The sequence below is a fragment of the Diadema setosum genome, chromosome 19 (assembly GCF_964275005.1).
Source record: "Diadema setosum chromosome 19, eeDiaSeto1, whole genome shotgun sequence".
Taxonomy (NCBI): Eukaryota; Metazoa; Echinodermata; class Echinoidea; order Diadematoida; family Diadematidae; genus Diadema; species Diadema setosum.
In genome coordinates this window covers 31,758,626-31,785,007 of record NC_092703.1, presented here as the reverse complement: position 1 = coordinate 31,785,007, position 26,382 = coordinate 31,758,626, and the positions used below count along the sequence as shown (strand labels likewise).

Here is a 26,382-nt window from a genome sequence, read left to right as displayed (position 1 = left end):
TTTACTTGTTGCATAGGTAGATTTCGACAGATTGCCAATCAAAGGTCACAAGCATAGACCTATTCGAGGGAACACTCAAAGCAGATCACAATTTGCATTTCTAATGACGAATAAACTATTACAGTATCTATATATTACTGATACACAGGCTGGTAAACAATCACAGACAAAACGGACAAACCTCTTTCTGCTGTAGCAAAGCGCATATTCTGTGGCCATCAGAATATTCTTTTAGAATGTAATATTTTCATGACGCATGTAGGACTATAATCAATCAACAATTCCATTAATGGCATTTCCCATTAATAGCGTGGTGTCCGAAATATCTTATAAGATGGACGGCGCACCATATATTATCTGCGCATTTCATTTTGAAAGTAGGGCACAATGTAGTGCAGAGTTGCACCAAGTTCAAACAAAAAGTAGAAGTGTACCATAAACATCTTAAGTGTTAGCGTAATGCTTTGCATTAACGCACCAAAACAACAAGACTTGAACTTCCAAGTGTGAACACGGGACGAATCGGCGAGATCTTGTTGCGAGGACATCATAGTCGCCATCTTGGTATTCCAATTTTCCTGGCCTTTAAACGATCAAGACTAATAGTAGTATTTCGCACGCGCGCGTCTTGTTGAGATGTCACTGTTTTTGTTCTTCGAGGGCGAGTTTGCATACAAAGGCATCTTGCGGCGACTCAAGACAATTCCGGAGATTCAGGCGAAGCGATTTCGATCCGGGAGTCATACATTCTAACAGATATACAGATTGATGTGGAAGACATTGTGTTTGCAATGCTGCCGTGGCATCATTACCGTTCATAACATTTCATCTTCCTTTGGAGAATAACACACTTCACTTTATAGCATCTCTTCTTCACATACAAACAATGGAAAGTCATCAATGTGGACTTTTCCCTGAAATCTTGATCAAGACTAAGTGTTCTATGTAGCACGTATCACGTTCCTCTTGGACAGATGTGATCGGCCGCAATGGCTCTAGCTAACGGACACGGGTTGACGAAGAGAAGGAAGATGAAGAATATGATGATAAGTGCGCCGCCAATGAGGGCAGCATTCCCCCAGTTTCGCGCCGAAGCCGAGGCCTCCTGTGCTTCCCGATATTCGCCCCTTTCAAACTTCTCCCGCACCTGCAGTCAAAATGGAAGAAGAAACTGAAATTCATTTCAAAGCATCATCCAAAAAGAGTATTTCTTAGTTTGTGAAATCGTCAGTATATGTACTGCCGATAGCGATATTCACTTTACCAATATAGTGAGGCGAGGTAGGAAATGTAACCATGAACTCTTTCGTCATTAAGTCAAGATGCAGAGTAACGTCGGCCGTACATGTCCTAATTGTCCTACAGTAACTTTGTAGGTAAAGACACAGGGACGCGGTGCTTCATCTATAGATCAATGCTTCCAGTAAATGTTTCTTCTTTTAAAACGCAAGTTCACTTTTGGAGAGCTGTATTCGGGGTATCAAAAAGAAATTGTGACTCCTCAAAAAGAAAAAGTGCATCAAAAAGAAAAAGTGACTAAGAATACTCTCTTCAATCGAACGCCACCAGAATACTATGGTGACTAGAACTCCCACGATAATATTCATGGCATTTGGACGATACATCAGTTTACTTATGTTTGTGAATGTGAGGAAATTCTATCCCCTAGGCCCCAAGCAACAAACATTCCAAACCACCTGTTCTATTCCCATTCAATGTATTTCGATACGAGTAATCGAATGGCGCTCGTCGTCAGCTTTCATAAACAGAGTTTCCTATATCATACGGAACTGTCTCACCTGTTTTGACCTTGTAAAGGACATAACCCCGAAAACAAAGCAACAGAACATGCCCAGTATGGCGTACCACTGGTACTCATTGGGGAGCGCTGGGGTTCCATATACGATCTTCGTGTTCGGTGTCTCGTGCTCTTCGTTCTGCAATACAGGATGAGAAATTATGAAGCAATACATGAAGAGTTTAACTGCAAAATGAGCTAAGTGCCATTTTTAAGCATTTCAAAGTAAGTCCGTCATCAGATAGAGCAGAATTAAACCTTTCCAGTATTACATCACTTTTGACATAACAAGGAATATTCTAGAAGTTATGATTAAAAACATCCTGTATTGTCTTATTATTTTCTTGGTTTTTAGCAGCTTTAAACACAAATATCTCAACTTAACAAGAATTGAGTTAGCTCGTTTTGCGATAAAACTCTTCACACGTACAGGATTGGACAGGAAGTATCATCTCATAAACGTCCGATTCTCATTCGTCATGATTCATAACATACACATATCATTACCGCAGTGTGACTTCTTTTTTTAAACACTACAGAGATAGTTTTTTTTTTCTTTAATGAAACTGTTAATCTTTATCAAGTTGCAGGGTATAGACTTCTTAGTCCTAAGGGTTTGTTTCTAACATGAACCACCAGATCATTTCTGTAATGTATTCAAATGCCATGTGCATGCTATGTTCACAAAAGATTGCCTTAACAATCGCAAAGCTTGGCGGAGGCCTGCCTATGAGATATCTAGCAAAAAAAAAAACCAACAACAACAACAACAACAACAACAACTGAATGGTAAGTGAATTCCTGCCTAAGAAACTTAATTGGAGGGGCAGGTGAATAAGATGGTTTGACACTATTCAGTAGGAAAAGAAAAATCCATAGAATTTAATGCATTGATTACCCAAACGGTCTATTCGTATTACTCGTTCTGACAATGGGAGCGAATCATTTCACAATGATATTCCATCTGGTTACACAGAGAGGAGGGAAAAAAAAACTCAATGCGGCCTTAAAGATTATCGCAATATGTTGTCCATGCGTTCCGTTTTAAGATTTGTTGCTGCTGTTTTTGTGATAGTGGTGAAACATGGTCGGAGAGCTGGAGGTGTAAAATCGAATTTTTTTGACAATGAATGGACTATGATCGTCCTATAGCTGTCCATGTACTACCAGATACCAAGGGGAGGCTGCTAACCATACGTCTGATGATAGCCTTAACATTTTCAGCAAGAACATTACTTTGGTGATAATAGACCGGGTGACATTGCAACCGTCATGTGGTACATTGCGGTTGTGTGGAATAATGCTACTGCAGGAAGAACGAGTTTGTACAGCCCGTTTTGTTTTGCAGACCGTTCACCCTTGCGCGCCTATATATAATCTGAGAGAGGAAATTAGATAAAGAGGGAAAAAGCATTCACAACGCACGGGAAATCATGGCAGGAATGTAATACCACTGTGTTGAGACAGTCAATAACCCTTCCAGACATAATGCACCACACGTCAGACAGGAAAACCCGGGCCACTGAGCAGCTGGGAGATATTTGCGAGTACTAAAATGGAGTTGTTCAAAACATGGTGGATAACTCCTTGTTATTTGTCGGATTACACTTCCGATATCCTTCAATTCAAGGTCTCCTTACGATTCCTGTCTGATAGCATGGAAATATAGGGTGATTGAGATGGCCTGTATTAACATTCCAATAGTTTGACATGAACTTGCTATTAGACCTCTCCTTTTGTTTGGCTATCAAAATGAAAATCGTACGTACACTGGCACAACACTCTTGTGAACGGATTCACCTTTCGATTTCCATTCTTCAATTCAAGGGCTTGCCTTACGATTCCTGTCTGATAGTATGCAAACATAGTGTGGTTGAAATAACGTGAACCCGCTGTTTTAGACGTCTCCTTTTATTTGGGTATCGAAATGTGAAACTGTACATACACTTGAACAACAATCCAGTCTCATGACAATTACGCAAACTCCGAACAGGCTTGAGCAAGACCGACGTAACATCATAGAACTTGCCGACCATGTTTACTCTCATCATTATCATAAATCAACCCATTACAAGACACAGCAAGTTACACTGCCTATTTTATGAGTGTTTGCATCACATACGTCTTATCAGATGGTAAAGAGTCGATAGAAATCACTTTTCAATGAGATGCAACGCGAAAGAAAGGAGTGGATTTCAAAAACAAACTGGTCTTACGTCTACCACCACAATGCTCATATCACGCAAGTACGTCCTGCCGTCTGCTCCAACTCGAGTCACCATCGGCTTCATCACGACGGGGTCGTTCGCAGCTGTCGTCGGCGAGGTTGACGAACCTTCACCACTGAGCTGGTTGTCGTACGATGACGATGTCGTGGCTGCTGCCATCGCTAACGCTGCCTCGCGTTTCGACACAGAGCGCGACGTCGATTTCTTGTAGCGCTTTTCTTTCGTGTAGTGTCCCGGCGGGTCGGGCGGAAAAACTGGAGACTTTGGCGTTGGTGAGGGTGAAATGGGCAAATGCACGGTCTGCGGCTGCAATAAGTACGTAGGCTGGATGGCCGTGTGTGAAATGGTCGCAGGTTGGTCGGATCCGTTTAGTCTCTTTCCAGTCAATTCTTTTTGTAAATCATTGTCAGTTCTTTGTCTGTAAACGCCTTGTAAAGGTATGGAGGGCTCTTGGTCATTCATCCGACCTAATCTCTCCATAGCCTGATCGTACGAAGGAGGCCGACCTGTGGTTAACAAAGTAAAGAAATGGAGAAATGCATAGAAATATATGTAGACTCGCAAGTAATCTACAATTATAAGCATAATTATATTCTATATGAGGAGTTTCAATGCAAAATCAGATGCACGCCATTTTGCAAATTTTTAAAGTGAGATCATATCACATAGAGAAAAATATAATTTTTTCAATGACACATTGATCTATACTCGTTACGCAACAAGAAATATTTTTGAAGATTATCACATCTACTTTTATGTAGATTCACTGTGAAATGTCTCAAGTTTATAAAAACAAATGTATCGTTTTTCGCATTTATGCTTTTCATATATATATATATATATATATATATATTATATATGTCTTCCCTATCACTATTATCATTATCATTATTGGACATTTCAACAAAGTGAAATCATACTTTCCAATAATCAAACTTGAGCAGACTACATGGACCCTTTGTAGACAAAAGCTGTTTGAAATAATACCCTTGCGAGGAGTGCGATAAGGTTGACCCACACGGCGACAGATAAGACCCTAAGCTCATTTCTCGTTTGTATTAATACGAGTACATGATTAAAGGGGCATTCCGGACGATTTTCATAATTTGACATCATGTAGTACATACATCAACAGCTCCATGTATAGATTCGTGGAATTTATTGTGGTCCTTGAGCAGAGAAACCAATAAATTGAAAATCTTAAACAAATTACACTGAACAGTGTTGATGACATCAGAGCCTCATATATTTCAGAAATGTAGCAGTGTAATTCCATTACAATACCGCTTGCTCAACAAGTTCACCTGTGAAAAATCTATGCATGCCTTCTTCTTTTGTTCTGCTTCCTCGAGCCCGAACTCATGCATTCTTATGGTGAGGCTGTCGTGTCATCATCCTTGTTCATTGCAATTTGTTGTAAATTTTGAAAACATTCTCATTCCTTATCCCAATCACTCTAAATTCTGAAACTCTGTACTCAGTTTGACTAATTTATAGTTGTTCAAATGTAAAAGTCTGAAAATCATCCGGAGGTCCCCTTTAAAGGCAAGACCATCAATTATTACTGGCAAGTAGGCATACATAATACCCTCTATACACATTTCAAACAGCGCGCGTAAATTCCCCCTATCTGTAAATACTGAAAGTCACGTGATGAAACGTCGCGATCTGTTCTCCGGCCATATCATTTAAAATTGTTAACTACTCTAGAAACTTCAAAAATATTACAAATCACCCAGAACGAAATGAGGGCGATGAATACACCGTTTAATAGGCCTAATATATATGTATAGGCCTATACCTACGAGGAACACAGGTGTATGAATAGGATTCATAGCCCATCTAGACGCATTAAATTGCTCCACCCAAACCGAACACAAAATATAACATGCACTTTCTATCATCCAACCGTCCGACCTGCATGGAAAATGAAAAGAAAAGAGATTGCACATGCGCACTACCAACCCCAAAATCGCGAAGTTTCGTGAAATTGATGGTTCATGAAACTCGGTAGACTTCGCGATATTGTACGCAAAGGGTATGATATATCATTATGCTGTTATCAAGACATGATGCTAATGTAGGCTACATGCGTCTTACAAAATCAAACGATGCGCTGCTTGGAATATAGACGCAATGTGAAAGACGATAATGTCTCGAAACAGCTTACTTGCAGGGACCTACATGTAGACCTTTATCCCTGAAAGTGCAATGCCGCACCATATTCAAACTGGCTCCAACAAAATCACACACACTGATTGCTATATCATCGATATCAGATCTGAAGTGACAATAAAGTTATGGAATTTTAAGAGTCTTTCTACGAAATAGTTGCACAAGTACGACAACACATCAATGTGCCAACGAGATGAGATGATGACATCATAGCCTCACGGAGAGAAAAATCTCATCAAATAATCTTCCCAGAAAATCTTTGATGAGTTACAGTTACCATGGCTACCAATCCATGCACGTGGTGACTACCTGGAGGCAAGTGTTGCAGCTGTTAAAGGGGAAGGCTAGTACACTGTACAATGTAACTGATCAGTGGGAATCAGTGGAAATGCTGGGAGATGATTGTTTCAATCCTTATGGGAATCATTCAAGAGTTCATTGTGTATCTATTGTTGTGTGAAAATGATTTGCTTCAGAACGGTCTCATATTCAAGTAATGTGCAGATTAATGCTCCGTCACTGACCAGGGACGCTAACCTGGAAGCATTAAACTGCACATTACTTGAATATGAGACCATTCTGAAGCAAATCATTTTCACACAACAATAGATATACAATGAACTTTTGAATGAATCCCACGAGGTTTGGAACAATCATCTCCCAGCATTTCCACTGATTCCCACTGATCAGTTACTAGACTTCCACTTTAAAAGAGAGGTATAGTTTCGGTACAGATGGGGATTCAGATTTTACCCTTTTTGCGAGATAATTAGAGACCCCTCATTAAATAATAAAGAGCATATACAATACTAAGAGGAATTCAAAGTTTATTTGAGGAAAATAAGTTTTGAAATGGCTGAGATATCAGAAAACACACTAAGACAAAGTGGTCTTAATAAAAGTTGGATCCCATGCATCCTATATTTGAACCTCTTTGCTTTGCGTTATCTCAGCCATTTCAAAAGCCTGTTTTCATCAAATAAACTTTGAATTCCTCTTAAAATTGTATGCTCTTTCATATTCCATTAGAGGTTGCTCATTGTCTTACAAAAAAGTTGGAAACCTGAACCCCCCATCTCAATTGTACCATCCCTTATGATATGATACCCTTATATGATACCCTTTTAAACCAAAACAAGATTTTATTGACTTTTTTTTGTACGCATCGAAACAGAAGAGTGTTGAGTTCATGATCTCATAACGTAGCTCATCCGATTTGCAATTTATTACGTGGATGTAAATGATATCTTAAAGTAACTACTCTAAAATTTCATTTGAAACTTCGACCGCTCTGATCGTCTGATCCTACTCTGTGCTAATGAGTCAATAATGTGCACAAATTTCACACATAATATACCTATTATCGACACGAAATGAACGTGGCACACAAATTAAGGGATAATAATGGTCAATTTAAAGATGGTAAAAGATTTCACTTGGAAATCCTTGATTCAATTTCAGAATAAAAGTTCGCTATATTGCAATTTCTTTGTTACTTAGACCCCGTTTACAGTGCGGGGCCGGGCTCGGCCGCGGCTCGGCCGCGGCCGAGTCCGGCCTCAATTGCGCGGCCGAGCCTCGCAATTTTGTCCGTTTACACTGCTGGGCTCGGCCGCGCTTTTGATTCAAACCTTTCAATATTTTGTCGTAGTGGCGCTCTGCTTGTAAACAAACGCAATTTGGTATTGTCTGGTTTTCAGACCCTTTGCCAAATGAATTCCGTGGCGACGAAGTCGCCGTTCGGGCAAAGGCCTTTGCCGAAGGAAAAAAATCCTTTGCAGGACAAAACCACCTTAAACTATACTAGTTTTCGACGTTGAGGGGGTTAATATCCTGAATAACGAAAGATACAGGCAGAGGGTTTGGAAGCCAGACTAAAATTGGCCGCGCATTTGGCCGCGCATTTGGCCCAGTTTGCGTTTACACCAAGAAGAGGCCGGGCTCGGCCGCGGCTCGGCCGCGGCCGAGACCACCTCCAGAGCGAGGCCAAATGCGAGGCCAATTTTGGCCTCGCATTTGGCCTTTTGCGCGTTTACACTGAAGCAGGGCTGGGCTCGGCCGCGGCTCGGCCGCGGCCGAGCCTCGCACTGTAAGCGGGGTCTAGGATCAGCAAGATTTTTGTTGCAGTTTGAAACAACAATTTTCACAGAGGCCGAGAAGAATGTCAATACGAGTTCAAAGATTTTTATGACATACCAATGAATTTTTATGACATACCAAAAGTTTTTATGACATACCAATGAATGGTGATTTGTGTTGCTTCATGATATCCTCGACCTCACTTTTGTTAACATGTTTAACAAAAGACATTGGAACGCACCCTCCCCGAGACCGAGCATAACTTGCATGTTCCCTCGCCATGTCTTTTGTTAGTTACATTAATATTACAGAAACATGCAAGTTATGCTGAGTTGAGGGAAGGTTCATTCCAATGTCTTTTGTTAAACATATCAGTACTTTAGCAATGATTGACAGATGACTCTCTAACACCATTAGATGATTTAATTTTATTGATAGTCATAATAGTCAATAATAATATGATGTTATAATTACGCATTGTCCGATCGCTCTAGCTGTTGGCCTACATAGCTGTGCAATGTTCTAGCTGCACACAGATAAATTTAGTAAGTAGGGCCTATAATAAAGTTCGCATAATATCTGTCGAGTAATCTACACTTTGATGGAAAATGGAATAAAATGAAAATGAAATTATCACAAAAGTCATGACTCCCGAGTCACTAGGAGATTTGTCCTATCAGAGGGGTGGGGTGGATTGAGGGGGGGGGGGAAGGTGGGTGCATTGTTCATCAACCCTTGAACTCCAATTGCCACCACCACCCCCACCAACACACACACACACACACCCTAAAAAAAGTTCAGCGGCCCCTCATCATGGGATTTTTTTCCCCGAGGAAATAATTAATTAGCAGTGATCTAGTAGTGTTTGTATCAATTTAGAAATGACAACAAAGGTGTACGAGACAGGACGACATCACTGCAACGAAGAGAAACTAGGCTTTGAGTTTCACTAATCCTGTACTTCTTGCACTATAGTACAGAGCACTATCAATAAATGGTTTTCGTAACATATTCAAATTTTATGCATAGTACCTTCTAAACAAAGGTTGGTCTTGACAACCTGAAAGCTTATCCAAGGCTTGTCCGACATAGCAACAAATAGTTGTTTTTTTCCAAACTGAATTCCAGCAATTGAATTTCATTCAAGTAGAGCTGGGCCCCGTTTTACACTGCAAAAAGTCCGGTGTTAAATAGTGAACACCGAGCTGGTGTTAAATTTTCGGTGCTCATTTATGGTGTTAAATTAACACCTACGGGTGTCATTTCCAAATTTTAAACTGTTTTTTGAAGAGTTTCTTAGTAACTGCACTTCTTGTTGATTTTTAATTTAAACAAGACGATCAAGAATTTTACATTAAAATACTAGATTTTTGAAAAAATGTGAAAATAAATTTACACCAAAGTAACACCAGCTGGTGTGGTCCCTTATTGAAGCTGGACGGGTGTTAAACCATTGATATTAACACCAGCAAATATCAAATCAACACCATGTGGTGTCATTTTTGAATTAACACCAGTACAGTGTCAAAATAACACCAGGTACAGTGTCAAATTAACACCACGAAGTGTCAGGTGAACACTTTTCAACACCATCACAGTGCATTCTTAACACCTGTGGGTGTGGTCCTTTATTGAAGTTTGATCGGTGTTAGATTTAACACCCGTGGTGTTAAATCTAACACCGATGTTTTTACAGTGTATGAAGAGTTAAAATTGATTATAACAACTGTAAGTCTATGGCAGCCTGTGTGGTAAGGAAATTTATAGTCGATTTTATCCTTTGATAAAACGGGGCCCAGGTTAATGGAATAGCTCGTCTCCATTATGTTCCTGGGAATGAAACATCCATACGTTATTGGCGACTGGACTCCCTTTCATCCCCAGCATATATTTGTAAGACATCGCGGTATATGTTGTTGCGTTGCCACAGGAGTAGCAGTGCTATCGAAAAGATTACATTGTACATCTAAACAAAACAGCTGCATGATGACTACATTCGAAACACCACAAGTGCTCTCCATATATATGTCCGCGATTTCGATACTGCGCTATAGATTTCGACACCGTTGTGTTTCAAGAGCTTCACTCATGCTATGATGCTAAACAGTCTGGCTTCCAGACGTTTATCATTCTGGGCGACCACCAACACTCGAAACTAATCATATCAACGCACATTCTATTCGTGTCTTGTCATAGCTACATACGTATTACGTTTTTCTCCCTTTTAATGTTCCCATTCACCGGGAGCACCCATCTCCCTTATCAGTCACATCAACCTTTCACACCACCCCCGAAAAAAAATCAAGTATATTCCACGACAGTATAATGGTACACAAAATCTTAACAGATTAGATAAATGCCTTATTACAGTAATTAAATTTCACCTAAAAGAAAACTCGTTAAGTTAATGTGTTAATTCATAAATCTCCTAAACGTTACCTGAGGATAAGTATTATCGCAGTACGTGAACTGGTGAATACAACATGAGCATTACAAGCTCCCTCGCGGCAACATTCGACTGTAGTTTCGCCCGTTCAGCCCAGTATTGCAGTGGTAGTGATCCACGTACTAACAGCAAGAGAGTTACAATTACCAAGGTCTGTAGTAGCTCCTTGCAATTACAATATCATGTACTTCTTACCTGCACCTCCAAAGCGTCCAAGCGCTCCATTCTGAGTAGGCGATCCGCTAGCTCAAGTTAGGAAATATTTTCCGCTCCACTTCAGGTGGTATTGTCGCTTTTCAATCCTTTTCCACAAGCAAACAACGGGTAAACACTTCAGTATTCCCAACAGTCGAACTATCTTGTTTCTGCGGACTTACACAAGGTCATGAATGGTTTAGGCGGATTTGTAGAGGCACAGAATATTAGTCATTTCGGTATAAAAGAGCGCAAACAATACCGTCGTGACTGAGTGGTACAAGTGTTAGTGTAGTCTGCCTGGCTCAGCGCCGCTGTATTATCAGTAGTCTGCTACAGTAACTCCAACAAGTTCAGGCCTAGTGAATAGTCTTTCATCGAAGCTCGCACTTTGCGTCTACATCTTCCGCAGTTCGCGCAATAACAACGCCATGCAGAATACATATCCGTTTTATCATCACTTGTTGACTCTATAAACATTACCAACGGATGACATTTAATTTACATAATAGTGGCTGCAATACATGCGCAGAGAGCATACGTAAATCATCGTATCTTATATTATATTGCAGTCATTATAGAATACAAAAGAACGAAATAAAACAATCAATGACAGCCTGTGGGAATTAAGGTCATTATGAATTTGTTATGATTTGGTTTAGGGGTTTTCACAGGGTGAGTCAACCCGGTAGTCTTGGTTGAGATCTACTGAATTTCAGGTTTCTAACCTTTTTTGGTGAGATAATGAGAAGCCTCTTATGAAATACGAAAGAGCATGTAATTCTATGAGGAATTCAACGTTTATTTGACGAAAATTGGTTTTGAAATGGCTGAGATATCCAAAAAAGAGCGATTCTTATAAAGTGTGGGACCCACACTTTATTACGATCGCTTTGTTTTACTTTTTTTTGGGATGCTGCAGTCATTAGAAACCCGATTTTCATCAAATAAACTTTGAATTCCTCTTAGAATGGTATGTTCTGTACTATGTCATAAGTGTCTTCTTGGTATCTCTCAAAAAGTTAAAAGCCCAATTCTCATCATCACCAATACTGTATCATCCCTTTAATGTAATTATGAATTTGTTATGATTTGGTTTGGGAGTTTTCACAGGGTGAGTCAACCCGGAAGCATTAAAGTAATGAGACCCGGAAACTCAGCAAGACGATATAGACACGTTACGTTCGAAAAATCGACAGTCATGCATAACAATGGGAAGAACGCCAGCGAGACAAATCAGGGCCTACAATTATAATTATTGTACTGAAAGAATTCGCGGATGGGCAACATAAGTTATGGAGCATTAGAAATTGGGGGGGGGGAGGGGAGGGGAGGGGAGGGGAGGGGAGGGGGAGAAGGGAGAAGGGGAAGTAAGTCCTGTGACAGATTAACATGAGTCGTGAATACAACACTGATGGGGCGGGGCGATCGCAACCAGCTGTTCGGATTTAAAGGGATACAGCATTGGTGGAGATGAGAATTGGGCTTTTAACTTTTTTTTGCGAGATACCAAGAAAACACTTATGATATAGTACAGAGCATACCATCTTAAGAGGAATTCAAAGTTTATTTGATGAAAATCAGGTTTGGAATGACTGAAACATCAAAAAACAAAGTAAAACAAAGTGATCGTAATAAAGTGTGGGTCCCTCACTTTATTAGAATCGCTCTTTTTTGGATATCTTAGCCATTTCAAAACCAATTTTCATCAAATAAACGTTGAATTCCTCATAGAATTGGTTAAATCCATGTGCCGTTGTGCTAGCTCTACTATAGATAAGAAGACTACAACAATTTGTAGTATAACATTCTCATATTTTGTTTATATCATAGCATAGTGAAATAGCATTTGGAAAGCAGGGGGAGAATATTACGCATAACATAGTATAATAATTAGTCAGTATTATGCATAACATCATACATTTTGTAGTCAGTATAACAAATGAAAGAAATATGCACTTTTTTAAGGAAATTTCCTGAACTCTCCATATACTAGGTGTTACAAAAAATATTTCCCGCTTTTGATCCTTGATAGTTCAAAAACTAAATCAGATAACACTGACACTGATATGAGCAAAAGCTGAATAGTGTACGATTTTGTTGGAGGCAATTTTGAAATGAAAGCGTACTTCAGTTTCATTATTCAAAATTCAACATTGATTTTCAATTAGGTTTCAGAATTTGCTCTATTTTCAACCCTCTGTACAAAATTTTAACTTTGCACAGGAGTTATTGGTGTGTATGGGAGTGTGCTGTTGACACCGAGACAATGGTCCTGGGCAATGACCAAGATTTGAATGCTCTATCATTTATTCATGAGGAATTCCACTATCATAGTTTTAGTCTTTATTCATCCTGAAATGTAGTGTATGTAAGCACATGAAAACATGTGCTTACTTTTTTCATGTGCATGCATTTCACCCTTTGCCATGAATTCAGACTAGCAGTACCCAGGGCAATGCAACATGAACAATTCATGTGCCTTGGAGCAGAGCTCTGAACAGGTGGTATCCATGTCCATTGTTCAGGGTCACTGTAAGCACACACTCATATACACATCATTAGTTCCAGTGTAAAGCTAAAGTTTTGTACAGAGGGTTAGAATTTGACCAAAATCTGGAACCTAACTTTGAAATTAATCATGGATTTAATTAAACTGATTCATGCTTTCATATTCAAATCACCTCCAACTAAATTGTACACTATTCAGCTATTATTCATATCAATGACAGTTTTATCTGATACATAGTTTTCGACCTGTCAAGGATCAAAAGTGCGAAATGTTTTTTTTTTTTTTTTTTTTTTTTTTTTTTGGTTGTAACACCTAGTATTTTCTTTATATCGTTGCCCTACTGTGACATCAGGAAATGTTGTATAATAATCTAATACTCATCTTGCCATGACGACACATGAATTTTGCCAAAATTTAGAATAAAAAAAATCATAATTTTTGAATTGACATGGTCCAATTTTTCTCAAACTTCACTGAAAATGTAGGCATTACTAATTTTCTACATTTATTGAATCCACACACATATTCAAGGCAGATTTCACTAATTGTCTTTACATCTAAAAGAACACTTTTCAGACACGTTCAAATGAGCACCAATGGGAGAGTTGCGCAGTGATGACGTAAGCACCTTGTCTCATTTCTTATCACACTGTGACCGTTACGCTTTCGCCAAGTCATACGCAATTTCTCATTTCAGATCCGGTTCAACTGAAACTCCAACCATGCCAGCCGTCAGCGCTGAGTATTAGATTTTACTCTTCTCTTTTTTTTTTCTTTTTTTTTTACAGTCAATTGGAACATGGGGAGCTGTTTCCCTTTAAGTCATATTAAAGGGATGGTGTAACTCTGGTTGAGATAAGAGATTCAGGTTTTACGTTTTTGTGAGATGATTAGAAACCACATATGAAGTTTTAAAGAGCATACAATTCTAAGAGGAATTAAAAGTTTATTTGAAGAAAATCGGTTGTAGAATAGCTGAGATATCAACAACATAAAAAAAAGATACAACAAAGGTATCATATTAAAAGGTGGGTCCCGCCATTTATCATAGGATTGCTTTGTACGGGATATCTCAGCCATTTCAACACCAATTTTCATCAAATAAACGCTGGATTACTCTTAGAATTGTACGCTCTTTCATTTTTCATATAATAAGAGGTTTCTCATTATCTCACACACAAAAAAAAAACAACGAAACAAGCCATCTCAACCAAAACTATACGAGCCCTTTAAAGCTAGCATCACAATGTTGGGAAGGAGAGGAACGGGATTAAAGTATACAGCGTGAGAGGACGGGAAGCAGGAAGGGGTAAGCTATACAGATCAACCATCAAAACAAATACAGTGTTCAGCGTTTACACCCGCCAGAAATTCGATATATGCAACGGAAATTCACTGAACAATTCCTGTATTTACAAATCGTACGACGTATCCTGAAATCTAATCCAACTTTTCTAACGTATGCTCCAGAAAAATGATTTAAAGAACTTGTGAATCATCGCCACTCGGTGCTTCTTCCCGAAGCCTTGATCCCCTCAACTCCTACCCCCCCCCCCCAAAAAAAAAAAAATATATATATATATATAATATATATATATACAAACAAAAACAAACAAGCAAACACAACAAAATGACATAATATATCAAGACGAAACAGAAAACAAGAAAGTATCTAGAAATTTTGGCCTGGTTATTGCCGCTTCTTTCCAAATTTCCCGGTCAAATCATTTTGAAGAGGTCTCATGCCTATAAATCAAGTGGATCTCTTCCGACCCTTCCGCGTTGTCATTCAAGTGATGCTGCACTGCATTTAGGGAGGGGGGATGAAATTAAGAAATGTCAGATAATATGATATATGGCTTATAAAAACGAACAAGTCATCAAATTAATGATGAAATGAATATTTTGACATCAAGGCTTGACAAGATTTGGAGATATTTTCTTTTCTTTTTCTTTTTTTTTATACCAAGCCACAACTGTCTCGAGCGATATGAAAAAAAAAAATTAACACGATGATCTGTACAGTAGTATCGGACTATATTTAGCGCTCAAACATGATCGACACCTTAAGTGTAACATGACAGAAAATTAATCGGCTAAAATTTGGGCAACATCGCATTAGCAGTCAAGTCTCAAGTACCACTTGTTTACTAAGGAGTGCAAGGCATCTTATAATTTACATTTTTATATGTGGTTCTTTTAGTTTTCTTAATTTACTTAACTTGCTTGTTCGTATCATGTTTTAATCTAATGTTGTTGAGTAATTATGTAACATTGTAGCGCCTTGAGTGACAACGCTAAGTGCGCATCAGAAATATTTATATCATTATCACAAGCCTTCCATACATTACTGAACGATAAAACTCACAAAACATGGCCTGCTTAAATTTGCCAAAAGAGGGATGGGAGCAATTTCGTAATCAATTACTGTAAAGTCACCATCACGGTACACCTAATACCGTTTGTTCATGAATCATTTCACTCATTCATACAGCTGTGTCTTCTAATGAGAATGTCAATGTCTCTGCCACAGTTTTGATTATCAGGGAAATGTCTTACTGCCATCACTCTTTCGAAATTCTTTAAAATTTCAGACTTGTTACTTTCATTTTTACCTGCTTTACAATGGATGGAGCATAATATGACAACAGACCGATATGTGGATGTTGTAAATTTGGATAATTCCTGAATAAAACTTAATCCATTCCATGGCGATATTATGACAAATTCACCAAATATTCACATTATGGTGTCATATCATGTCATATAATATCATAAAGTATTTATGTGATATCAAAGCTTACATTAGACCTACAGAATATACTGTCGTACAACATGTACAATGAAAATAAAAAATAGATAATGATAATAATTATAACCATTACTATTATTATTATTAGTAGTAGTAGTAGTAGTAGTAGTAGTAGTAGTAGTAGTAGTAGTAGTAGTAGTATTCATGGTGTAATAATGGTGCCATGGCATTTGTTTCTGCGACAATTGCTCCTATGAAGTATCTGCAAGCTGAGCCAAACATATTAATTCTACCAACAAACATAACCCTAACCGCATAACCATAATTGTCGCAGGAGCATATGTCGTGTCACCATTATTATGATATAATGAACCACAGCAATCATGATTCACATTTTTTTACTTTGTTTTGTTCGTTGTTTGTTTGTTGTTTCTTTACTGGTATATAATGCTCTTAATATCGTTCAATGTCCTAAGCATAGTGAAGTTGTCTTTGGTATTGCAAAGAGGTATCACACACCTCCTTAGGTTTTGTCAAGACATCTCAGTCTACCCCTCGTGATAATATTTTCATTATGTCGTACGGGATTGGGAGCTGCCGTTGAGCTCGCAATCATTCACCTTTCTCAACTCGTCAGATTTGTCTCGACAGCGACCGCCACCTCTTGACCCGACCCTGACTCGCCTCATTAATGTTTAAAGCCCTTGATAAGGTGTGAACTATACTAGCAAATATACCGGTATTATACACAGTAAAAAAAAATATGCGACCGGATCGCATCGACTTGAGTTCTCAAGCCATGAGTACGTGGATCAGTTAATGTACTAGTAGTACATTAGAACAGCCGTCATGGTTTATAGGCCAAAAAGGATACACTGTATAACTAAAAGATATTTCACATTAAATAGCTGAACATGTCTTAGCTACTGCTGCAAAATAAAGACTACTAACTATGCAAACAACTATTATGTATGAAGATTAGGGAGAGAAAGAAATAGTGTAACCCAAAATTTGACATTCTATGATGCGAATGTATTATTAATCTCATGTAAAAAGTTATGAGTCAATATCTTAATAGCATTTTAAGTTCCAGCGAACGAATCACCTATTCTACCTCTATATACCCTCCCCCTAGGTATACAGACGACGTTGGACATGCTATAATCACATCATCAGCTCTACATTTATTATTTGCAATATATTTTATAGTTGTATGCCACTGTATAATATAACGTGTCCCCTACTCTCGCATATTTCCGTCGATGCTGACTGCGATTTGTCGTTGCTGTTTTCGACGATGGGAGCGCATTTGGTAACTTTGAAATTAAGAAATTCCAACTGCTCACTCCCAACAAGAACAGAACAGAAGTGCTTGTTTCGTACTATGCTGAATTATCTAGCACTAACAACATAAATTTGTGTTATGTTGTAATGTACCAAACTAGCCCAAAAGGGTGACATTAAATGCTGGAATGTAAACAATCTCGAGTGTAAACATTGAGCATACGACCATGCAAGTCGTTGGTGGCTATACGTGAAACAGTGTTGTGAATCAGACCCCTATGAAGGAGCCATGGTTTACCCTTGCATCCTAGGAACTGAAGGCACAGCATTTACAACCGGGGGCAGGGGTCTAACAACAGGGGCGGATCCAGGAATTCTGTAAAGGGGGGGCGTGACTAATGTTTCTGGTGCCACTTCCGGGTTTCATTTCATTGTTTTTCTTTTTATTTCTTTTGTTTTTTACGAAAAATAAAGGGGGGGCGTGCGCCGGTTGCGCCCCCCTCTGGATCCGCCACTGTAACAAGAATGCTAACAGCGTGTTGTAAAAATAGTCGTTTACATTTTTGCGCAAGCCCTCTTCTTATCAATGAGCATCACAATGCATATGAATACAGCAATGCATGCATTCGTTTTGTTTTGTCATTTTGATTTAAAAAAAATGTGATTTCTTCAACTGAGATTGTCTGATATAATATATCGCGTATTATTTTCCCCAGTACCTCCCAATTGCAACCATATAGATTACAATGAAGAACACGAAAGCCAGTGATAATCATTATAATGATAAACTATAATCATGTAAAAGGGAAGTTACAACGCAAAAATGTATCTCCTATTTGATGCCGGTGCAAACTGCGATGATACACATTTTGTATACACTTGTACGTCCAATATAGAAAATGAACAAACTCACGTGTCGCAAGATCTCAGCGCGGGAATGATAATCAAAAGCTACTTAGCCAATTCAAAAACGTCATACAACCAATCAACAGAGAAAACGTTAAATTGCTCCTAAAAACTGACATTAAGGTCCACTGTCGGAATGTCATCGAAAAGTTTACAAGCCTAAATATCTGTAGACTTACTATATCTAGACCGAGTGCAACATCCTGTAATACAATGATCGACCTGCCTTGATCACACTATAGTAATTGCAACTTTATAAAACCTGAAAGCATTCAGGTAAATGGAGGAAGGGTCTGTAGTCTCCAATAAAGTGAAGATGATAAAGACAATATTTCACTATTTAATCATTTCATACACTCTGTAAATTGTTATTTTCGGAGATTATCGTACATAAAATCGTTTCCTATGGCATACATGTAGGCCTATACTGTATCTGATGTCGATGAAAAAATACTTCGAAAATCTATTTAGAAAATATTAACACTTCAGAAATTCACACTGTAAATAATCATCCATACACACACGTTATACATATATGAACGTATTATACAAGAAAGATTCAATGTCTTTCGCGCTTAGAGTAGGATACCCTATATACCGAGTTATTTCACATTTTGTCCAAAATCCTATCTTTTCTTATTCATTTGCCTTTTTCTTTTCTTTTCCTTTTTTTTTTGGGGGGGGGGGGGCGTCAGATGTCCTTTAATAAAGATAGACTATGATTTTACCAATCGAACATTGAACGAGTTCCTAAATCTTCATAGTCCCCCTAAATCTATAAACGATAGCATGTCCAGCCTCTATAAATGTGTTGTGTTTCATGCATGGATTCCCCCTTATCAACAATATCTAATTAATTTTCAACGGGCTTGCATGGCAAAACTTCTCAGGTTTATTTTAGAATCTTTCCACTTTATTGAGAGGTGTGAAACCTGTTATAACATAATACGGATAGAGCTGGGGTTGGGTTTGGGATTCAAGCTACAGTAGGGGGTACGTCTGGAACTCTTGCCTATGTTGTTCATGAGTAATTAATTAGTTGCAGTCTGACTATTTCATTACTATTGACACATTTGGAATTACATGTATTTATAAGCTTCCTCTGCACTGGATCTTAAATTTACCGTCCCCCCTGCGGTGGTGGTAAGATGATTTTGGAAGAGGGGAGAACAACCCGGTGTGTTAACAACGTTCCACCAAGCCCAACTATAAAATGATGATGATGATGATAATAATAATAATGATAATAATAATGATGATAATAATGATAATAATAATAATAATAATAATAATAATAACAATAATAATAATGATAATAATAACAATAATAATGATAATAATAATAATGATAATAATAATAATAATGATAATAATAATAATAATAATAATAATAATAATAATAATAATAATAATAATAATAATACAAGTAATAATAATAAGTATTAATATTATTTCATTTTTCCAGGGCAAGGAAGTACCATGCGAGCTCCTTGATCTTCCCTACCTACCTTTTCTAGACAACGCCATGTTAGCTTCTATTGATGGGTGCTTCTCTGCAAACCGAGGACGAGGTTATATTGATACTTGTACCACCATCACGACCAGTCTGATAACGCAGTTTTGCCATTTGGGATGTGCACCCTCCGTCGTTCATCATGTACACACCGCACGGTAGGCCCACCATTTGTCATGGGGTTACTGCAATGCATTTGGCATGGTGGCAAACGCACGCTCTCCTGTTCGCCCAGTTGTCAGTGGTGCTGTGACAAGCTACACAATCCGATTGAATGTTTTCGTATTAATGGAGTCGTAATTCTCAACATCAGGTTGTCACAGCAACATTCAGAAGGCCCCACGATGTTACTAGACGTTGTATACTCGCTACTACTTTCGTATACTTTCCTTACTCTGCGGTGTTCCGTTGCTTACCAGCAGACAGCGATGGTCAAAATACACCGCTCCTTCCTTTACTGATGGAGCTGGAAGAGCGAGCTCATTTCAGGCGCCGTGTCACTGGGGAGGTGATTGACGCTGTGCACATAAAGCCAGCACCGTATGATCAGTCAAACAAATGAAAAATAATAATGTGACAGTTCAACAGGTCAATGGCATACCCAGTTTGCACGTGATCCATTACCGGCGTAATAACTGGTGTCCAACTATGTTTACTGCTTGTGACTCAGTCAGTAGCAGCTGCATAGAACGACGTGTACAAACCCGTCGCGTAGTAAACGTTAAACAGGGTCACCAATTGACCTTGCACAAAAGAAAATTTCCACAGATGCTGCCAGACCTTTTATTGTCCCTTTTCGTGTAACAAACCTCGTCTTATTGTGTATTGTGCATCGCACTATGTGTGAGTGTGCGTGTATGTGTGCGGCGCTACCCTGGTCACACCTGGGTAGTGCCAAAAGAATGCAGCATGAGAGACCACGCCCACTGGAGGTAAAAACTCGGTGGTTGTACATTTTGTTTTTGTCCCGTCTTCTTCTTCTTCTTCTCCTTCTTCTTCTTCTTCTTCTTCTTCTTCTTCTTCTTCTTCTTCTTCTTCTTCTTCTTCTTTTTCTTTTTCTTTTTGTTCCTTTTCTTCTTCTTCTTCTTCTTGTAAAGTACAGTCCAACTTCTGGTGTATTACGTACTGTTTGGCTGGTAAGTGTCGTGCATAAATGGTGCATTCAAACAAAATAAAAAGAATATAAGGAATACTCTATGTCCAGTGCTCCCTTGTCTTTAAATCTATGTAGGCGTTGTGTAAACAAGACTAGTAACGATCACTTTTATGTAGACACGCATACGCATATTATAGGCATATAGGCATATACGCATATTATATTTGTAGGTGTAAATCTATGTATATGATTATATAGTAAATAATCTTACATACATTAACTGTATACAATATCGAATATAATATAATATAATATAATATAATTATGTTATATTATATTATATTATATTATATTATATTATATTATATTATTATATTATATAATATAATATAATGTAATATAATATGATATGATATGATATAATATAGTATAATATAATATGATATAATATGATATGATATAATATAGTATAATATAATATGATATAATATAATATGATATAATATATAATATAATATGATATGATATAATAAAATGTAATACAATATAATATAATATCATATAATATAATATCATGAAATGAGAGAGAGAGAGAGAGAGAGAGAGAGATACACTTAACGACTTTCCTTCACAAGAATGTAGCCTTGATGTCTTCTTCGTATAATTATACAGTGCGTTGACTACAGTGAGTTTATGGGGATCATAGTACAATTGCACAATAGAATAAGAGCTCGGCATTTTTCTCGTTAATTCACACGCACCTTACACATACCATTACAAGGTACTTTTTCAAAATGGTGTAACCATGGTAACGCATCAATTAAGATATCGCAAACAGTACTGTTAACATCGTTTGTCGAGCTGAAATCGCTGTATGTGATATACAACAATATTTGCCTGTAAATCTGCCAGCAGAATTCACCTTCATAAATCTACATACTATGTATGTCGCTCCTTGATGACAAATAACATGAAAAAAAAAAATCTTGCCAACAGGTTGCTATGACCTTTCAAAGTGAATTCGATCTGTTGTAAAAGAATCCATTTTGTCTGAGTTATTTGGAAGTCTTAAAAATGCGCCTGTCCTTACCACGATAGTCCTTGCATTCTTCCTTTGCTTTTGAAGTGCGTGGACAACAAACTTTTACAAAAGCAGATGCACACTTGCACGCAGAAACACAAGCAGGCAGACACACATAATATCACAGTAACACAAACAAACAAACAAAACAATCAAAACAAAAACGCCAGTGCTAAATGTCTGAATGTCAGTTCCTTAATAATGCGATAAAACCTGTGGGTTAATGATTAAAGGTACTGTTTACCTTTGGGAGCAGTGATTCAAAAATATTCAAGATATCATATTTTATGCATATGTGTAGGTCAGGGTCCTGTTTCGTAAAGTTGTTCGTAAAGTTACGAACAACTTACGAGCGACTGGTAATCAGTTCTGATGTGCTATACTTATCAGAATTTTCATAATTCAGCACAAGAACTGATCACCAGTCGCTTGTAAGTCGTTCGTAACTTTACGATCAGCTTTATGAAACACCCCCAGTTGTCATGGTTGTATCACAAAATATCCTACCATCATGACCATTTTATGCGACAAAGTATAAAACATTATGGAGATACAATGTATCACTGCTTTTCTCAATAAACCATAACTGTAGACGGTTTAGTCTGGAAACATTTTTATTGTAACTATAGTTCACACTTTGTATATTTAACAATACTTAACATCGATTATACTGATTCAGATTTTTACATTGATTGTTTCTATCAATAACTCACATCTTAGAACTATTTTGAAGAACTGATGATGGGTTTTTGTTTCATCTGCAAATGGTAAATTATGCCTTTAAATAAATACCACAGAAAGAAACACTTCTAACAATTGCAAAATCATATTACCTGTTAGGTGGAGACATCAATACCAATTAATAATGTGACCAATTTTGTGTGTGCGTGTTATCAAACGTTCTGTTTGATTTTGATGAAAATATGTAAATATCTGTTTGTTTGTTTGTTTGTTTGTTTCGCTTGATCATTTGTTTTCTATACAAAATTCTACAATCCCACAGAATTTTCAAAGGACTCTCGTGACATCATCTTGTGTAGCTTTCAGAGAAAGAGCAGCAGGTGCTACCAAAAAAGTCATCGTCCATTTATTATCTTGTGAGATAATAAATTTGTCATGGGGATAAATGGCTAGATTGGAATGGGGATTGATGAAAGATTCCCATCAATTCTTATTCATGCCTACTTTTCTTTTGTATCTTTTATGATGTAGTGGTCAATGTTGTAGGCTATTAATCAACAACTCATAAGATGAAATACATAAGTTCTCGTCTATAGGTTCTGAAATAGTATCGTGTTATTGTCATTCATCATGCTTATACAGGAGAGACAAGCGCTCTTCCATATACAAGTAATACAAAAATTCATTCTTGGAAATGACGTTTCACACATTTCTCTATTGTTCTCGTAATGTGAGTGTCATCAGCGATTGTGGTAATCTTCGGATCTAGAAAGGGTGACACATATAATTTAATGAAAATCCCTATGAAGTTTTATAGCTTTTAAACGGATTATATTTCTGTTTTCGCGAAAATGTGTGTTTACTTACATTGTATCATGTCTTTGTTGAATCATTAATTCATTGAATTTTAATAATACATAATGTGCAAGTTATATTGATCTATGGTGTGGAAAAGAGTATTATAAAAAAAAGTGTTTTGTTTATTTACATTTTTATTATATATTTATGATATGTTTTATATGATGCATAGACGTGATCTAACGCATGTATATGGATTGGTTGCAAAATAAAAATGAATGAATGAATTGATTAATTAATTGATTTAATAATTTTACTATGAATGTATTTATCACTGTATACGCATAAATACCGTATGTTCCCCCCCCCCCAAAAAAAAAAAAAAATACAACGGGACCCTCCGCAATGATAACTTTAAATATAGCGAACCAATCCAAATACAATTTCAGGGTATACGAAACTATAACTCATTGCCCACATCTTACAGAAAACCCCATTCGATTTGCTTCAGTGGTCAAAGAGAAATGAGGAGTTTTGTAGAGCATGTCAGGATCTCTTCCCTCCAAGTTCTGTCTATAAATTGAGTTCACACACATGAGCATCCAAGTGCTAAACTTGGAATCAAACTCATGACATGCTTTACAACAATCCACATTTCTCTGTGACTGCTTAACCAAATTGAATGGGGTTTTCTGCAAAATAGAACTAATATGTTACATTTTAGACCCTGAAGTGGCATTTAGACAATTTGATCATATTGGGTTTTATCAATGCGACAATCTGATTGTATTTTTTTTTTGGGGGGGGGGGGACATACTGTATATTATCCGAAAAAAAAAATCTTAAGAAAGAAACCAATTTACGAATGTATTGATGTGTCATGAAGTTAATACGATGTATGTGTTTCGATGTGTTTATCTTTGTTAAAGTGGAAATCCAGTCCAGATATAAGTTAGTCTGATAAGAAAGAGTAAAATATTACGAGTTCAACGGTATAAATTTGATCGAAATCGGATGAAAAATAAGGAAATATGACATTTTTAAGTTTCGCTATTTTCGGGGGAAACAGTTCTTGAACAGTCAATATGAATATGCAAATGGCAAAGTGAGCATGTCATTCCCTCACAACTTACCTACATAGTTTGAACATAGAATTTGGAAGTTTCCTGTTTTTCATTCAAACGCAATTATACCCGAGGTTCAAATCCTCATATTATATCTAACTGATCACTATTCTGAAGTTATTCAATCAGGAATAACGTCATGTTTCAGACTTCAATGACAGAAATATTGAATCTTTGTCATTTTTTTTTTTTTTTTTTTTTTGCACACGATCAATGCAAAATCGTGAGGGTATGACATGGTTAGCTCACTTATTTGCATATTCATACCCACTGTACAAGAACTGTTTCGGAGAAATTATCAAAACTTCAAAATTTCATAACTTCTTTTTTATCCGATTTCAGTCAAATTTTTACAGTTGAACTCGTAAAATTTTACTCTCTTTTTTTTTTATCAGACTAACTTATATTTGGACTGGATTTCCTCTTTAAAGACCGATATGACATGGTGATTTTATTCGTTCATCATATAACGAGAGTCCATACACTAAATAAACATGGTAAATATCATTTTCTGTATGTGAAAGATTATCACAAGTATCATTATATCTTTGTGTGATACATATCTATTGATTAGTCTATAGTATGTCTATAATGTCCCTAACGATGGGTTTTCCACTATGTTATCCATTTCGAATTCGAAATGTATTGTGTAGTAACATATAAATTCAGTGTGTGAAAATGTTTCGAATGTACTCCAATTCAAGGCACTAAATGAGTTGACAGGTGATAATGTGTTGCTGTATGGCTTGTTAGACACTAGCAGCTTGTAAAATAGGCGCGAATTCGAACTGTGTTGTGTAGTGACATATGATTTTGTAAAAAATGGTACTGCTTAATAAAGTATAAAATTCAGTGTGTGAAATACAGACATGTGTTATCTTGTACACTGCATAAACATCGGTGTTAGATTTAACACCATGGGTGTTAAATCTAACACCGATCAAGTGTCCATAGAGGACCACATCCACAGGTGTAGAAAGTATGTTGTGATGGTGTTGAAGAGTGTTCACCTGGCACTTCATGGTGTTAATTTGACACTGCAGCTGGCATGGCTGGTGATATTTTTGACACTGCGCTGCTGTTAATTCAACAATGACACCGCATGGTGTTGATTTGATATTGCTGGTGTTAATGTCAATGGTGTAACACCCGCCCAGCTTCAATAGGAGATCACACCAACTGGCGTTACTGTGGCGTAAATGTATTCACACCTTTTTTTCAAAAATCAAGTACTTTATCGGAAATTCTTGATCGTCTTGTTGAAGTTCAAAATCAACAAGAAAAACAGTAATTAAGAAAGTATTAAAAAAACAATTTTATATTCTGAAGTGACACCCGGAGGTGTTGATATAACACCACAAATGAGCACCGAAAATTGAACACCAGCTCGGTGTTTCATATTAGACACCGGACTTTTCGCAGTGTAGTTAATCACAATACGAGTCCTAGTAAGGCCTGTCTTGAGGAAATATGGTTAACGCACGATTAACTATTGTTTCATTCAAATGTCACTTTATGAACCAAAATCTGGCGTGTTTGTGTTCTTTCCCTCCCTCCCTCCCTCCTCTCTCTCCATCTCTCTGTCTTTCTCCCTCTCTCTCTCTTGATCATAATAAAAAGGAGACATCATGACGTAATGACTTAAGGTTTTGTAAAGCAACAGTAATCACGCTGTATGAAATTTGGAGCACAATGAAAGAGCATGCACATCGTA

At 37.4% G+C, this 26,382-nt stretch overlaps 1 protein-coding gene across 2 annotated transcripts; it reads right to left on the bottom strand.

Moving 5' to 3' along the window:
• Nucleotides 1-435: 435 nt before the first annotated feature.
• Nucleotides 436-20,546, bottom strand: LOC140242755 (uncharacterized). Of its 2 annotated transcripts, none has more exons than XM_072322512.1 (4): nt 19,884-20,546; nt 4,015-4,532; nt 1,800-1,937; nt 436-1,147 (listed from the first exon to the last, which is right to left on the bottom strand). In XM_072322512.1, exons 1-4 carry the CDS (start codon nt 19,900-19,902, stop codon nt 956-958), a joined length of 867 nt encoding a protein of 288 aa, XP_072178613.1. In that variant the 5' UTR covers nt 19,903-20,546; the 3' UTR covers nt 436-955. The 2 variants fall into 2 exon arrangements, with proteins under 2 accessions (XP_072178613.1, XP_072178614.1); XM_072322513.1 differs by lacking the exon at nt 19,884-20,546 and adding an exon at nt 10,922-11,290.
• Nucleotides 20,547-26,382: the final 5,836 nt, after the last annotated feature.